Source organism: Meles meles, chromosome 14, assembly GCF_922984935.1.
Source record: "Meles meles chromosome 14, mMelMel3.1 paternal haplotype, whole genome shotgun sequence".
Taxonomy (NCBI): domain Eukaryota; kingdom Metazoa; phylum Chordata; class Mammalia; order Carnivora; family Mustelidae; genus Meles; species Meles meles.
This window is the reverse complement of record NC_060079.1, coordinates 29188979-29206768: the sequence shown is the minus strand read 5'-3', so window position 1 is coordinate 29206768 and position 17790 is coordinate 29188979. Positions and strand designations below refer to the sequence as shown.

Here is a 17790-nt window from a genome sequence, read left to right as displayed (position 1 = left end):
TTAAAAACCCACTGTAAAATAAAGTACATTTTAAAAAGTCCAAAAGCAAACAACTGAATTAATGAATAATGAAGATACTGTATGTGGGAGATGAGGAAGAGATCGCTCCATGGTTTTTCACATAATGAGATAAACAGTGGTGCTCCACTGAGATATGGGAGACTAAGAGAAAAATAATCCAGGATCAAACACTTTACTTTAATTATCCAAGTGAGTATCAAGACTGGAGCTTTGAGGAAGGACTGGGGACAGATTTGGGCAGAGTTAACAAAAGTATTAAGCCATGGTAATGGATAAGCTCATCTAAGGGGACACCTGTTTGGCTCAGTCAGAAAAGCGTGCAACTCTTGATCTTGGGGTTGAGTTCAAGTCCCATGTTGGATATAGAGACCAAATAAATAAATAAAGTGTAAAGGGAGAAGAGGTTAAAAGAAAAGCTCAAGGACTGAGCACTGAACTACTTTCCGAAGTTGGATGAAAGAATGAGAGGAGCGACAGGAACTAAAAAGTAAAGGCAGGAAGGAAAACCAAAAGCATATGCTGTTACGGAAGTTAAGAAAAGGGCATTTCGAAAGGTAGAAGTGTTCAACTACACTGAATTCTGTTAAAAGATCAAATAAAAAGGCACAGGTAAGTGTCTAATGGATTTGGCAACAACGAGGACCTGGGTGACTTTGACAAGAGCAATCCTAGTGGTATTACATGCAAAAGCCAGATAGGAATAGACTGAAAAATAAATAAAACTTGAGAAACTATAACTTACTTACTTACTGAGTAGACAGTAAGAGTGAACAGAGACCGCCGAAGTTAGAGGGTGGGGAAAGAATCAAAGTTCCTTTACTTAAGATGATACAGGACTAAAATAACGATACACTAAGGATCCAAAAGAGAGGGAGATTTGCTCATAAAAAGATAAAGTACTGGGCGCCTGGGTGGCTCAGTGGTTTAAGCCTCTGCCTTCAGCTCAGGTCATGATCTCAGGGTCTGGGATTGAGTCCCGCATCGGGCTCTCTGCTCGGCAGGGAGCCTGCTTCCCTCTCACTCTCTCTGCCTGCCTATCTGCCTACTTGTGATCTCTCTCTGTCAAATAAATAAATAAAATCTTTTAAAAAAAAAAAAAGATAAAGTACTAAAGACACAAAGTCCTTGACAAGATACAAAAGATACATTCAGGATCTGGAGGACAACGATAATAGCAAAAGATTTTGCAAAGAGGTGTACAAGGGTAGAAGCATCTTCATTATCACCAAAGCTTGGGAGATGCATGAAATTTAGTAGGCAGATGATCAATAGGATTAAATGAACCAAATTAAATAAATGTAATACAGCTTAGAAGTCTCCATTACCTGTGAAAAGACACAAACCAATTTGAAGTCAAATTCGAATATTTAAAAATGCTCAGTGACTTCCAGTTTCCAGTCCAACAAGTAAAAGCTGTGCTTTCAGAGCACACAAGAAAAGAGCGAAACTGAAAATCAATATCTCCTCTTCAATCCATCAGAGAACCAAGGTTACAGGACCAACCTCCAGCTCCAAAAGTGAGGTACCAGGCAAATACAAGTATCAGCAGCTTACCAGGAAAAATCACTACTGGAGCCCGCTGGGTAGAAAAATGTAAAAGGAACTGAGAGTCAGAGACAGAGAGCTCATAAGCTTGACAGATTAAAAATTCCTAGGAAATCAACCTTATGAAGTCTCTTACATTTCCATAAATTTTATCCCCAGAAGCCCCACCAGATTTGCAGGGTATTGAACAGAGAAAAAACCCCTCTACTCCTGGAGGCAAGAGAAGGAAATATACCCAAAGCATATGGTTCTCTTTAACAAAGGGCTTCCACAAGGAATATTACTGTACCAAAGCATAACAAAATGGAGAAAGGGAAGTATCCAAATCAGGCCCTTTCTAGCCTTCAGGTCTCATATGGGGAAAGCAGGGCACTTGAGAAGGTGAAAGCCAACAGCAGAGTCTGCTAAAAGACTGAGACCTAATGATAGGACCACAAAGCACTTCCCCTATCCCCACACCTTACCCACTACATCAATAAGGAACTAGCGAAAGAATGGCAAGGCTCGGATTCTGTTTATAAAGAAGTCTCTAAGGAATCCCAAAGAAAACAGATTGGCCCCCCACAAAAAGCACATAGAGGTAATTTCAGCCTCTGACACACACAGATAGAACAAACAGTAAACAGACCAACACCTAGCCAGATCAACATAAAACCTCACTATAGACCTATTTGCCCAAGTTCCTTTTCCAATACAGCATGTCTAGCATTTAACAAAAAATAGTAAAGCACCCTAAAAGATTAAAAAACAAGAACAAAAACACATGCACACACAAAATCTGAGTATCCAAGCAAGCATCAGAACCAGATTCAGATATGGCAGATAGTTTGAACTACTAGACCAAAAATTTCAGATAACTACTAATACACTAAAAGCTCTAATGGAAAAAGGGGATAATATTCAAAAACGGATGGGAAATATAACTCTAAGAAAGAATCAAAAAGAAATGTAAGGACTCAAAATCGAAGTCAGAAATGAAGACTGTACTTAATGGGCTCATAAGTAGGCTGCACATAGTCTAAGAATCGGTGAACTAAAATGACATGTCAACAGAAACTTCCTAAACAGAAAAAAGAAGGGAAAAAAGGAATATCCAAAAGCTACAGGACAATTTTAAAAGAGGTAACATATGCACAATGGGAATACCAGGAGGAGAAGAGAAAAAGGAACTAGAGAAATACTTGAAAAACTAATGCCTGAGAATTTTCCAAAATTTATGAAACCCTAGAGCACAGATCCAGGAAGCTCAGAGAATATGACACAGGATAAATCCAAAATATCTACACTTAGGCATATCACATTCAAACTGTAGAAAATCAAAGACAAAGGAAAAATCTTGAAAGAAGCCACAGGTAGGAGTGGGGAGAAGAAGAAATGTGACCTATAGAGGAATAAGGATAACAATTACATCAGATATTTCTTCAAAAATCATACAAGCAAGAAGACAGAATGAATAAAGTGTTAAAAGAAAAAACAAAAAACAACAACAAAAAAAACAAGCCTACCAATCTAGAATTTTGTATACAGCAAAGGTATCCTTGCAAATAAAAGAAGAAAAAGAAATTTTCTCACACAAAAATGGAGGGAATTTGTCAGTGGACCTGCCTTGAAAGAAATGCTAAAATAAGTTCTCCAGAGAAAAGAAAGTTTACGTAGGTCATGGGTCTAAATAATTTCCTTTTGGAAGAGCATCAGAGAAGTAATTTCAAAAGGCAAAACAAAATTTTTTAAAACTTTTCAAACTTTTTATAAAAATTGATGTTAACACAGTTTGTTCAAAATGAAAGCTACAATATTTTGGTTGATTAGAGCTTAAGGAAAAGTGAAATAAAGGACAGCAATGTTGTTAGCGATAGGAGTGAAAAAGCAGAAATACTCTATTATCAAGATACTTGCACTATCCATGAAGCGGTATGTATTATTTAAAGGTAGATTAGTTATAAATGTATACTGCAAACTCTAAGGCAACAACTAAAAAAAAGTTTTAGAAGTATGCTAAGAGAGCAAATGGAATTATATGCAATACTCAAGATCAGAAAAAATAAAGGAGGGGAAGGCAAAATATATTTTAAAAAAACAAAGACAATGAAAAGTTACAAACAACATTATTAATCCAACTATATCAACAATTGCTTTAAATGTAAATGGCTGAAATAGATCAATTAAAAGACAAAGCCTACCAAGCAGATAAAAAAACAAGACCTACTTTAAAGATACATGTAGATAAAAGGGGTCTATAAGAAACCCACTTTAATTATAAAGATATATGTAGATTAAAGTAAAAGGATAAAGAAATTATACAACAATAACAGTAATCAAAATAGAGCTAGAACAGCTTCATTAATTTCAGGAAATGCAAACTTCATCACAAGTAAAAGTTACCAGGGATAAAGAGAGTCATTACCTAATGAAAGGATCAATTTTCCATGAAGACATCACAAGTCTTAATATACACTGGCCTAACAATAGCACATCAAAATATATGAGGCAAAAAACTGATAGAACTAAAATAAGAAATTGATTAATCAATCTATTATACTTGGCGTGCCTGTGTGGCTCAGTAGTTTAAAGCCTCTGCCTTCGGTTCAGGTCATGATCCCAGGGTCCTGGGATGGAGCCCCGCATCAGGCTCTCTGCTCAGCAGGGAGCCTGCTTCCTCCTCTCTCTCTGCCCGCCTCTCTGCCTACTTGAGATCTCTGTCTGTCAAATAAATAAACAAAATCTTAAAAAAAAAAAATCTTAAAAAAAAAAATCTATTTATTACACTTAAAGACTTCAACACTGTTCTATCCCTATCAGTACCTGAGAGATCCAGCAGGCAGAAAAAATACAGAGTTGAACTGAACAGTACCAATCAACTGGACTTAAGTGACACCCAAAGAAAACTTCATCCAACAACAAACTATGCCTTCTCAAGCTCACACTGAACACTCACCATGATAAAGGGCCATAAAACACATCATAAAAAAAATTTAAAAGAATAGAAGTAACACTAAGTATGCTCTCAAGCCATGGTGGAATTTAAACAAAGTCAATAACAAATAACAAGTATTTACAGGTAGATGGAAATCCCAAAATACCTGGAGAACATATTTCAAGATAACACACTAGTGTAAAAAAATAAATTAAAAATTCTCAAGAGATATTTTAAAATATTTCAAACTATAAGATGAAAATACAACTTACCAAAATACTGGAATAGTACAAAAAAACAATGCTTAGAAAGAAGAGCAATATAAACATAAGGCAAGTTAAAGAAATAAAAATTAGAACAGAAATCAATGAAACTGAAAACTGTAAAATAGGGGGGGGAACTAAACCAAAATCTGACTGTTTTGTCAATGAAACTGATAAATCTCTGGCCACGCTAACAATTAAAAGGAAACAAGGAACAACTAATACTACAAATCAAAGAGGGGTCATTGTAGCCGGTCCCTTGGACTATAAAAGGCTAATAAGGAGTATTATGAACAACTCTATCAACACAAATTTAAAAACTTAGATGAAATGAACCAATTCCCTAAAAGATACAATCTGCCAAAACTTACACAAGAAGAAACAAACTGAATAAGGTTATCTGTATTAAGAAACTGAATCAATAATTAATAACCTTCATAAACAGAAAGCACCAAGCGGGGCGCCTGGGTGGCTCAGTGGGTTAAAGCCTCTGCCTTTCGCTCAGGTCATGATCCCAGGGTCCGGGATCGAGCCCCGCATCGGGCTCCTTGGCGGGGAGCCTGCTTCCTCCTCTCTCTCTCTCTGCCTGCCTCTCTACTTGTGATCTCTATCTGTCAAATAAATAAATAAAATCTTAAAAAAAAAAAAAAAAGAAAGAAAGCACCAAGCGCAGGTGGCTTCACTGGTGAATTCTACCAAATATTTAATGAGATGATACCAACTTCCTGCGATCTCTTTCAGAAAGTAGGAACAAGCTGAACAATTCCTCATTCATTCTGAGGCAAATCTAATATCAAAATCAGACCAAGACATTACAAGAAAGGAAAATTAAAGATCAGTATCTCTCATTAACATTGATAAAAAAATATTCAGCAAGACCCAAAGAACTGTATGACTCAAGAATAAACCCTAATGATGTCTATCAACATTAGTTCATTAAGAGCAACCAATGTGCCACACAAAAGCAAGAGGTTAATAAGGTAAACTATGGGAGGAAAACAGGTTATATGTTACGGGAGGGGAAACAGGGTCTCTGTACTTTCTGGTCAATTTCCCGATAAAACTAAAAATTAGTTTTTTAAAAAGAGTCAACTTAAAAATACATACTAAGTAAAATACCCCTCTTATCTACTTTAAACACCGATGTTCTATAAAAAATGTTCCTGAGAACATGCGTTCTTTCTGGTAAAGATGTTTGGCAATCAATGGTGCAATAGAATTCTTTCCACTTAGATCTTTCAAATGCCATCTTTGTTGCTTATGATTATGTGCCCTTGGGCAGATTCTGAAACCTCTGGGCTTCTGCATCTTTGTGCGTAAACTGAAAAAAAAAAATTACCTTTCCTTTCTCACAGATCAGTTGGATTAAATTGGGTAAATATACATAAAGCAGCTGGCCAAAGCTGCATAGAGCAGGCACGTGTGTGTTCTCTTCTCCCTCATGTGCCCTAGAATTCTAACTCAGGTAGGGTAACATACCCAATTTCAAACCAGTATTTCTCAAACAAAGGTCAACGTGTACCCTGTGAGGTACATGCAACCATTAAACAAACACCTTGTGCCTTACAGGAGCTCAATTTAAAAATCTGGGTGAAAAAAGCTAAATAACTGATAATTTAAAATGCTGTTATGCTAAAACATTGCTCTAGCAGAGTATCCCACTACATTTCAAGAGGCACCATAAGACTATGCCTTCATGAGAACTCAGGCCACATTCTTAGATTTCCAGGGTGGCTACTTCACCATCTTCTGCTGCTTGGGATATATCCCAAACCTTTCCACTGAAGCAGCTTTTTGTTTCTAATTTTAATTATGTTACTAAACCAAAGTTGGTTTTCTTCTCTTTGTCAGTCACGTGTCAACAGTTTAGCTCCAATGGGCCTGGTTACCCTTAAATTAGCAAGGACAACCTGAAAAATAACATTTCACAGTATACAAGTCATTTAAAATGGAACTGATAGTTAATCTGAGTCAGAACTAAGCAAGCAAAAAATGGAAGACCATGTTTTCTAAACTGTGACTTCTCAAGGTCTTAGGTATTAGTTTTTTCTTTCCCACTGAACTGTACATATTTGCCTATACATAAAGACTACTAATCTTTAGATATGAAATATTTTGCATATCACTATGGAACTTAAAATTACGCACCTTACTGGATATGTAAGGATAAACAAAGGGACATGAGTGCTCTAGGGCCCAACAGGCTGAACAAACCTGTACTGTGTTGTCACACCTTAAGAACAACAATAAACAGAAGCATGTTCAGAGAAGATCTAAAAAACCTTTAAGGATTTCAAAACTATGTTACATGAATAAAGGCAGTAAGATGGAGGTGCTTCATCTATTTAGAAATAAAAACAACTACAAAACGGGCTTGAAATTTATACAGTATTACAGTCACCTTAAAACATCTGGAGGCTGGCATAGTTGAAGGAAATCAGATTTGCTTCATGTTGTCCAGAACTAGGAACAACACGAGGAGGCAGCAGAGTACAGATCCCTGAGCTCGCAGTCAAGAGACTCGGGTCCTACAACTGTATACCTATTGTGTGGTATCAGAAATACAGGAGATATTCCTGGATAGTCATTCCTTTGTATATAAAACAAAGGTGCTAAACTAGAGGTCTACAGTAATTTTCAAATAAAATATGACATGGAAGCAAACCCTGGATCAACTTCCACCATTAGGGCATCCTGAACATGAAATCATCTGCCTCATGAAGTAGTGAGTTCTCGCTCGGGTTCACATATCAACATTATCATTTGCTCTACCATAAAGGTGAAAGTGGAACAAATATAGCCAACTATTTTAACTAAACACCAAATGTCCACAAGCTAGTGTTCTTATAAGAATTAAAAGACAGGATGGAAGATTATTGTGGTTTCTATGTTACCATCTATTGAATAGACTATACTAGTATTTCTAGGGGAAAAAAAAAAAACCTAAATCATTTTTCTAGATCATTTGTATTGAATATTGCATTTTCCTTTGATTCTAGATATACTAAATAGTATATACTAACACTTCACTGTGAACCTACTTAATATTCCTCTGAGAATAACAGCGTAACATTTTTCTCTAAATGATCTTATATACTACCTGACATAAGAATTATGTAACAAATTCCCCCAAGTTACAGCATAAATGAATGCTTTTAAAACTCAAATTAGTTTCTCAAGCCAAGATAAACATTATTCAGTACAACTGTTTTCTAGGTTCTAGATATCACGTAACTAAAACAGGCAAAATGAAGCCAGGCAATAATCTCATGGAACATACACTCAACTTTCCATACAAATTACAATATTTTAATAGTGCTCAGAGCTTAAGAAATCCTGAATTGAAAATGGATGATGAACACTAAGAGAGCACAGGTAAAAGATGCCCTGAAATACAGGAGGCTTAAGTACACCAAAGGTACAATGTCTGTGGATATATGTACCTAAATGCACTCCAAAGTCCTACAAAAACATATTTGTGGTTCATCCTTTTTTCTGGGAGAGATTTTTAGGAAAAATTACTTTCCTAATTCTACACCTGTCTGAAAATCTAAGGATATCTGTTGTAGTTGACTTTACCATCAGACATTACATTTAAAACATTTCACATTTTTCTACCTATGCCAGACCTTACCTCTTGAGTAGAGATCCCTTTGATCATAATTCCTGAAAACTCCGAAGCATACTTTGAAGTTCCCTAACATTTACTGCAGTAATCTAATTACCTTAGAGGATACTAGTGGAAAAGAATTTCAGAGCACCTATATGCTCATGTTTGAAAACAAAAATCTTTCACATTTTAGGACTATATTAATATGCAATCTTTTTAATGGGAAATAAAAATACCTGAATAGAAAGCAAGCAATTGCTTAGGACATCTAAGCACTGACATTTTGCTCAGTTGTTTCAATATGGCAAAGTAAAATAAGATCTGAGCTCGTATTTACAATAAACTGTAAGTTCAGTATTTTTGTCAGCCACATTGCTTATGTGACATTCACTTTTTTTAAACAAAAGCTATTTTGTCTCCTCACTAAAGAACAAAACCAAAATTTTATACTAAAGTTAATCCAGTGAATGATGGTGAACAATAAGCCTATGTTCTCATACCTCAAAGATATAAAGGTAAGCCATTTTAACATTCTGTAATGTTTTTATTTTGAAGACAGTGTAGGGAAGAGTCCACATAATGAAAATTAAAGTGTTTAAAACTCTCATTTCACCATTATCTTTACAGTATGTTTGAAGTTTCTGGTACAGAATTTTTATTTTAAACCCCCCACACCCCACTCTTTTATGCATATATAGTTAAGGCTTATAATTTTTTGAATTCAAGTAAAAAAATATAACCTTCCATTGGAATACATCTGTGAAATCTTTTAATGGCTTTAATTCTAAAAACAAAATTTTATCCACAGAATCTTAAATCCTTTTCCAAACTTACCAGAGTAATAAAGCCAAGAATTTTAGCTTCCTTTTACAACCCCCCCCCCAAACACAGTAACTATTCTAAAATCATAATTTCCTTTTTCTTTATTTTTTCAGAGTGATTCTTTGGGGAGCCAAACGGTTTCATTTTAATCCACAAGTTGTCATTAATTCAACTTTTATTTCTTGCCTAGGACCCCATCACAATGGTTTTAATTTTTGGAGTCCACTTCTTACTAATGTTTTCTTCGAATCGAAAGAGAAACCCCTCTTGCTTCTAGCAGACTATGCATAGAAAAGGTAAATTGTTCCAGTGGCTTCAATTAAAGTTTATGTAGCTATAAAGAATCATAAAAAACAAGTTTCATCCTTTTCCATGTTGTCTTGATAAGGTTAAAAGCAAGAGTCAAGTCAAGATTTCTCCTTCTATGATTATCTGTTCAAACAGAACATTAAAATATAAAACATTTTTCTTCTCTTGTTAACAGCTCTTGTGAACTGGGTAGTTCTCTAATCAGCCAATATTTCCAAATGTTCTTTTTCTGGGTCGAGGATTTTTCTTTTATATGCTATTTTGTAAGGAGTTATATTTTGATCAGTCTCACTTTAAAAGATTTGACCATGTTATTCCTGATATTTACAATATTTCCTTGAGTTTTAATGGTTTGCAAAATGAACACACCAAAACAGCATCTAAAGGGAAAAAAAAAAAAGAAAGAAAGAAAGAAACCCACTTCTGGAAACAAAGATGAAGCTAATCAGGAAAATGGAAAAAAAGACTAAATAGATCACCTATTTCAATACATTTGGCACTGGGTGACCCAATAGAGAATCATTTTAATTTAACAGTTGGTTGAAAATTTTTTTTCAAAAAAGATCAACATACACAATAATAGGATATATATTCAGAAATACTTAGAGGAAGACACATAAAATTAAAATACACTTAAAAATAGTTGTTTTCATTGTCTATTCCTGAAACAAAAATAAGCCATTTATCAGTAAGTGCATTTTTTTCATGGAGAAAATATTTATTAGTTTTCAAATGATCACATAATACAAATATTACACAATTAGTCATTCTAGAAAAAAAATTAGCTTATACTAATAATCATAAAATAAACACTGAAAAATATAGGTTGCATAGTGACACGAAATATAAAAAAATCTGAAAGGAAAATATATCAAAATAAAAGTTTAAATAAACAAATCAGTTCACATTAATATACAAAAATGTTCACTTTTAAATAACTTTTAGTGGCATGAGGTGAATGGAAATGCACTTACATTTCTTTTGCACACTTTAAGGAACAGAGCTAAAATTTAATCAAAGCATGAGGTTAAGAGATTAAATCACTTTTCATCTTTAAAGCTGAAACAAAAGGCTAATAATCGCACAGGCCATAAACTGGTTGGTACTGTGGTTCAGAGTTCAACTTAATTTCCAAACAAATTTCACTTTCATTTCCCCTGAGTCTTTCTAAAATGGTTGGTATGTTTTAATTTACGTGTTTGTAAAGACTGTCTTATTCATATTTAACAATAACATATCAAGCATAAAAAGCTATAATCATTCGTGGGAATTCAGAGCTCCCTATGGAAATTTTAGTTCAAATTGTTCTTTTAAACTTTTAAGTACTATACAAAAATTTATAATTAATGAGGAAAAAAACAGGTCTCATGGAAAGAAAGAATAAAGGCCGGGTTATAACTTAGTATATGTGGTTCCTAAGACCATCAAGATCCCTAAAACATTTTAGATGCTTCCTAACTCTACAATTTCTTTTCCTAAAAAGTATACTAAATAAAACAAACTGGCAGCATCAGGTAACTTTTAGAAACTTCTTTAATAGCTTTTGACTGACCAGTTAATAGGTACCAAAGAGAAAAACAGAAATATTTTGATAACTCCTTCCATTTGGGGAACGATTTTGCAACACTTATTCACATGTAGAGGCTTATTCTAATACTACTAATTGCCTTTGCTCAATAAAATACTTCTTCATTTCAGTATCACTCAAACTTTAGTATGCCTTCAATGCAGAACAATACCTCAAATTTAATAGGTATTTACTATTTTAGAAGACTGACCAAGCTACTGTGATCTCAAAAGATGTCTCTTTTACTTCATGCTAGAATCTTTGTTGATTTAACAAATAAGAATTAAGGCTCAAGACCAGAGAAAAGATAAGCTAAAAGACTGTATCCTAATACTAAAAGTAATTTGGGAATCATTAAGAAGTTCACCTTTAATTTACTAGTTCTTTTCAGTGTCAGGCAACAAAAAACAGTTTCAGAAGTTTTTGGGATCTCCTATAATACTTAAAAAAAAGGAGGGGGGGTTGCCTGCATCATTAAGGTGATTTTTCAATCCCACAAATCTTTTAAGTGAAACAGAGAGCTGCTTTTAAAAGAAAGGAGTCTCTCATACTTCCTCTATTTCAGTCTTCTGAATAGAAAGGAATATCTGCATGGCCATGTAAAACTCCAATCTCAAAAAATTATTTCATTATTGAGCCTTTCCATTTCCAGACCAAGAGTACACCAGAGTAAATCTTAAAGTTTATAAATGACAAGATCAGGTGGCTCTCTCATCCTTGTGTCTTCTAGATATATTGCATGGCTCCGTTCACCACTGCCTTCCAAACTGCAGGTGCTGCATGTGTGACAGATATCATCCATGAAGGCTCTGCTAGAAGAGTTCCTTTTGCTGAAGAAGTATGATGTTTACCAGTTGAAAGAAATCTGGGCAATTAAGAGAACAAATAAACCAGTCTCCCATTATCAAGATACCTGGAGTCACAGAAGGAATCCACCAAGGAAAAATGAAAACTTGCCAAAGACACCAAAGTTCATGTTCTACCCACTGTAGATGATAAGAACCTCCTGGAATCAGATCCTACCCCTGGCATCAAAGAAACTAAGAGAAATCCATCTTAATGCCATGGGAAACATCTAGGACAAGGCTCTTTGCCACAAATAACATTATTCCTAGGGACTGGAAAACTACTTATGAGTATATATTTAATATAGCTTTCAGGGATAATACATCCTGAAACTTATAATCATTCACATTTATCTTATTAAAGAATGAAGCCTCAATTTGACAGTTAAACCATAATGGTACTATCATCATATCTTCTAAAAGATCTAATTAATATGAAATCCTAAAGTTTGAGGTAGGAAAAAGACCAAAAAGTTCTAACACATAGGATAACACCTGGACATCAGACCGTGTAAATTAGGAGAGTTCAGATGTCCAGCTTGCCCAAAGATGAAATACAAAAACTTCTTAATTACTGCAATATAAAAGAACATTTAGAAGTCCACTAATACCATTCAAGGTTAAAATGGGCAAATATTCCTTCTTAAAATTCCTGTGGACTACACAGGCAGTCACCAAATCTAGTGCCCCCAAATCATCCACTGCTTTAATTATCTGGAGAGAAAATTAAATAAATTGTAGGTCTCTTTTTTGAATGGGCACTAGTAAGCATTCTTAGAAAAAACAAACAGCTTGCAGCCCCACTTGGTTCTTATCTGAACCCAAGGAGTATACCAATAGAATTAAATGGGCAATGGAAGGACACTCCAATCTATAAATAAACCCAAGTAAATAATGGAAAGCACCCACTTGTTTATTATCCTTTCCCACTCTCTCCAGAAGCTGGATATTCTGCCTCCAAGGGTTCAGTGGAGAAAGTGGACCCCTGACGTCAAAAGCTCTCCGTGGTCTTGGCTGTATCTGTGGTTCTAGGATCACTCCTTGCACCTCTGGTAGGAGAGAAGCACTGAAATAGAGAGCTGAATATAGATTTAAGAAAAAATTCTTATTAAGAAATTACATTCTCTGGTCATTTGAGTTCGTAATGACTTATCCTCAGGACAAAAAGGAGCTACCTTTGGGCATACTTTAGTGCCTTCTTAATTTGAATTTTAGAAATCTGTCACCACAAATGATTAATTCTTCAGTAACTATTAAGAAGGGACCTATCTTGGTGTAAGCCATAACATACTCTGTGACAAACCACCCAACTTCGAGTGGAAGACCGAATCAAAAATGATTAAATTATGACTAGAAACAAGAGCAAAGCTGTCTTAAAGGGACAGGGGAAAGGCACTCGACCTCAGATATATCAAAGGAGGAGTCCCAGTTAGTTCTTCTGTCAAAGAGAAGAAGATGGATTGAAAAGGAGAAACAGAGTAATCAAGCATATTAACAGAACTACTACTAAACTTTGGGAACTGTCTAAGAAGCTGAATTTGTTCTCATTTTTAAGTCTTCAGTAATTTAAAGAATTAATCAGACTACAGTCCCATATTACAGCAATACAAAGCTAAGCCTAAATTTTATCAAGTTACGACTACTGTCTGATAAAGATTTATTCTTCAAGCACTCATATTTAAAAGTGGGAGGGTAGAATAGTGGACATAGGTAATACAATGTAAAAATCTTTTTTAAATGTATGATCATTTGGTTTTGGGTCAAGAAGGACCAGGAAATAAATCATTAAGGGCTACAATGCAGAAATTAAAGCAGTAAGACATACCCAAATAATAGATGATGATAAAGATACTGGAAAATAGTTCATTTTATTATAGGAATAAAGTAAATAAGAGAAGGAAGTTCAAAGCACATAGCATCTGATCAAGGAAAAAGCTGAAAGGAGAATAAGATAGGCAGATATGTATTTAAAGTTATAGGGACTGCAGAATAAATTTTAATAGTGGAAAACAGATCAATTATACTTTGTGGTACAGAGTGATACATCCCTATTAAATTTCAGGTCTTATCCTAAATAGAAAGGTGCTGCACATTTCTGTTGTATAGAACATAGTCACACTATACTATTTCATGGACATGTTATATATGGGGATAAATTAAGAAAAAAAAGCTATCAAATAATTTCTCTCACACCAACTCATTATCAGAAGGGTTCCTTACCTGTTAGTGGAACGAGGATTGTGCTCTCTTGTTCTCTATCAATCAACCAACAAAGGTTATAGTCTCAGCACTAAGAAGGTAGCAACCAACCAAAGTTAGTGTTTTAAGGCCTTCACTTCCTCCTGGCTCTGCCAGCCAGTTTGGAAATATACCAACAGCTGAAAAGGAATTGTTATGCCATTACCTAACAACATTTAGACTCAAATTTTTTTAAAGCCTGAAGAAGAAAGACAATCTAACCCTTCTGCTTTAGGAATATACTCAATTCTGTACAAGTGAGAAATAAAAACAGTTTGGACTAAGAAAAGAACACCTATGAAATTAACCACCAAATCTGTGATTTCCAAAATGTAAAGAAGGGGGAAAAGAAATCTAAAAGACGTCAAGGGGGTGAAAACTGCCACCTAGCAAGAGGTATCAAATAAGTAACTACAGAAGTACTCCACGAGACTGCGTGGCAGCTGATTTTTTACTTTAAGTTTCCAATAGATTTTAAGTCCTAAAGTCTGTTAGTTTTGAAGACTACCCTTTTTGAACAATAGCTTACAACAGTATTTTACAGTGTAACCACACTGAGGAGGTATATGAGGGATGATGAGAGGAAAAGAGTACAAATTAGAAAAAGATCTGAATACTAAATTATCACAAGAACTGTACTCTAGGTATTTTCAAGAGTCAAAAAAAAAAAAATTTTTTTTTTAAATCCCAAATAGATTAACAAAGAATTCCACAACTGGAGTTCTTAAGGGGTGGCTTTTTAACAGATGAGAAAGGCTTAGAATTAGTACATCAGAGCTAGCTTATTTATGTATTCACTGCACCTACAGTATCTTAGGCATACCTACAAAACCCCCCATGACTTTGCTCTCGTGGTTCCAGTTACCCTGTTCAACCACGATCCGGAAGCAGCTGATCCTCTGACACTTCGTCAGGTCAACAGCAGCCTAACTCTATGTCACAATGCATATGCCATTCAACTCACTTCATCTCATCGCTAAGCACCTCATCATCTCACATCATTACAAATGGAGGGGTAAGTACATATAATAAGATTTTGAAAGAGAAACCACATTTTCATAACTTATACTTCCATATATTATCACTGTTCTATTTTATTATTGTTATCTCTTGCTGTATCTAATTTATAAATTAAACTTTACCAGAGGTATGTTATATACAGGCAAAGACACAGTACAAACAGGGCTCAGTATAACCTGATGTTTCAGATATCCACTGGGAGTCTTGGAATGTAACCCATATAGATAAGGAGGGACTACTGTATATTGTGCTAACAAGGTGCTATTCAAGGATTTTTTTAATTATTAAAAAAATCACCCTTTAGTCTTTTCTAATCAACTTCCTTGGCAAAACATTCTTTTTCAGGTTTAATATCTTAATATAAACCATAAGATTAAAGATTTCCAAATCGATGAGATCTAAGTAAACCTTAACTACTTTAAGATACAGTTTGAAAAAATAAATTCAGAGACCATAAAGCTATGATTTTCCAAATTTCCCAGCTCTCCTTCATTTCTTGAATACTATCAGTAGTAACAGTACATCTGATGAAAAAAAGGGAGCATTCCATTTGGGAAGAGGAAATACAACTAGTAAATTGTTTTTTAAGTTACAGGCTCACTTCATTTTGAAAATGAAGAACAACTAAGAAATCATAGCTTGCTCTGATTAACAGTAGGCTAAGTTTATAATTTCTTCTACAGTAGAAGCTCTAAACCCTTGATTTATTTACCATACCCCACGGGGTTCATAACTTAAAAATACAAACACGTTAAAAAGAAAAACAAATGTTCTTAGGATAGGTTATAGGGCTAGAGAAGTATATCCACTCATTAATTTCTCCCAAGTGAGATGACTTTCAGGAAATAACATCTTTACTTTGCCTGATATACTAAAACTTGTGGATTCAACAGATTCATACTCAAAAACTGAATAGACAGATTTCCTTAAATAGAAATTATTTTGAATCACTGAAGAGAGCCAGTATCTCTCTTGCTTCAGGACTTAATTATTTATGAAGAACTGTGGATTTGATAATATATCATTTATAAAGAAAAATGTAAAGGCACTTTCAAAATGAGATAATTATTCAAACAAGAATGAGCAGCCTTTGTGAGACTACTATTGATAAAGGCTCTTAATAATGACACAGTAGGACCTCACTTAATTCTATTTTAATAGGCAGCATTCTCCTATGTGATGTTTAAAGAGATGAAAAGAATTAGCACACCACTAGAGAACTTTTATTTCAACCACTAGAGAATAAATTCCAAAACAAAGCTAACAAAATCAACAGTGTTAAAATGCCATGAAGGAACTCAAATGGATGTTAGGAGGTCTATTAATCCACTACACCTCAATACAATCATTTGAATATTACCAATAATATTTAAATTTTTAAAGACTCTTACTGAAAATCCAGTTATATTCAAATCAGAAATAAATCTAAGTATTTTATATTTAAATATCACTACAACAAATTCTCCCAAAATGTGCAAACTAGACTATTTGCAATATTTCTTCTCAACACTAAATTTATATTAAATGGGCATATACTGCTTATTAGTTTTAAGCATTTCTAATACTGAAGAGAAAAAGGTAAGCCCAATCATTTTTTTTTTTTTAAGATTTTATTTATTTATTTGACAGAGAGAGAGAGATCACATGTAGGCAGAGAGGCAGGCAGAGAGAGAGGAGGAAGCAGGCTCCCTGCGGAACAGAGAGCCTGATGCGGGGCTCGATCCCAGGACCCTGAGATCATGACCTGAGCCGAAGGCAGCAGCTTAATCCACTGAGCCACTCAGGCGCCCCATAAGCCCAATCATTTTTTTTTTTTTAAAGATTTTATTTATTTATGGGACAGACAGAGATCACAGGTAGGCAGAGAGGCAGAGAGAGAGGAAGGGAAGCAGGCTCCCTGCCGAGCAGAGAGCCGGATGCGGTGCTCGATCCCAGGACCCTGGGATCATGACCTGAGCCGAAGGCAGAGGCTTTAACCCACTGAGCCACCCAGGCGCCCCTAGCCCAATCATTTTTAAGCAATGAAATAAAGCAGTATGTTTCTATAAAGACTAATTCTATTCCCTTGTATTATAGTTGACTAAAATTGAACTTGCTAACTTACAGATTTATAAATTACCTATAAAACAAAACATTCCAGGCTAAATTGGACACATGATAGAACATATTCTTCTTACTCATCTTTTATCACTCATTCTTACTGGTTCTAAGGCAAGTCTATAAAGAAAAAGAATTTCTCACAAACCCCTCCAGGTGCCCAGAACAGTCCCAGCTGCATGGCAGTAAGAAGAAAATCAAAGAACAACCGTAACAGAAACCTTGAGTCTCTACTTCCAGATAGAGATATTTAGTGCAGTGAGTTAAGTCAGTAAATGTTTTACAAGTGAATGAGGTCTACTGATCAAGAAACAAAAAGTAAGAAAAGAATAATTTTTGTGAAGTGGCTAATATCTAAAGAAGACACTAAAAAGTTCAACTTTCTAATCTTAAAGAAAATAAAAATTATCTAAAGTTATTACTTTCATGTGTCTCTTGAGGGTCATCAGTTTTCAGGATTAATTTTCCAATATGGTTGGCAGAACCTCATATCCTAGGATGATACAAATTTTAGCTAAATTATAACACCTATTATAGAT

The 17790-nt window shown here is 34.8% G+C and overlaps 1 protein-coding gene across 6 annotated transcripts in view; it reads right to left on the bottom strand.

Moving 5' to 3' along the window:
- Positions 1–17790, bottom strand: part of TSC22D1 (TSC22 domain family member 1) — a 145725-nt gene that overhangs the window by 100868 nt on the left and 27067 nt on the right. The window contains exons 2-3 of one of the 6 annotated variants that reach the window (XR_006814926.1): positions 12806–12975; positions 8940–11916 (exon numbers count right to left, since the gene is read on the bottom strand). The exons of 1 other annotated variant lie outside the window; for it this stretch is intronic. Coding sequence is in view for 3 of the 5 variants with exons in the window: in XM_045978381.1 (XP_045834337.1) it covers positions 12671–12962 (292 nt within the window). In the remaining 2 variants the exon portion in view is untranslated. Of the gene's footprint in view, positions 1–8939; positions 12976–14116; positions 14275–17790 lie in introns of those variants that run through there. 4 more of the 6 variants (XM_045978382.1, XR_006814928.1, XM_045978381.1 and 1 more) reach the window with 4 other exon arrangements.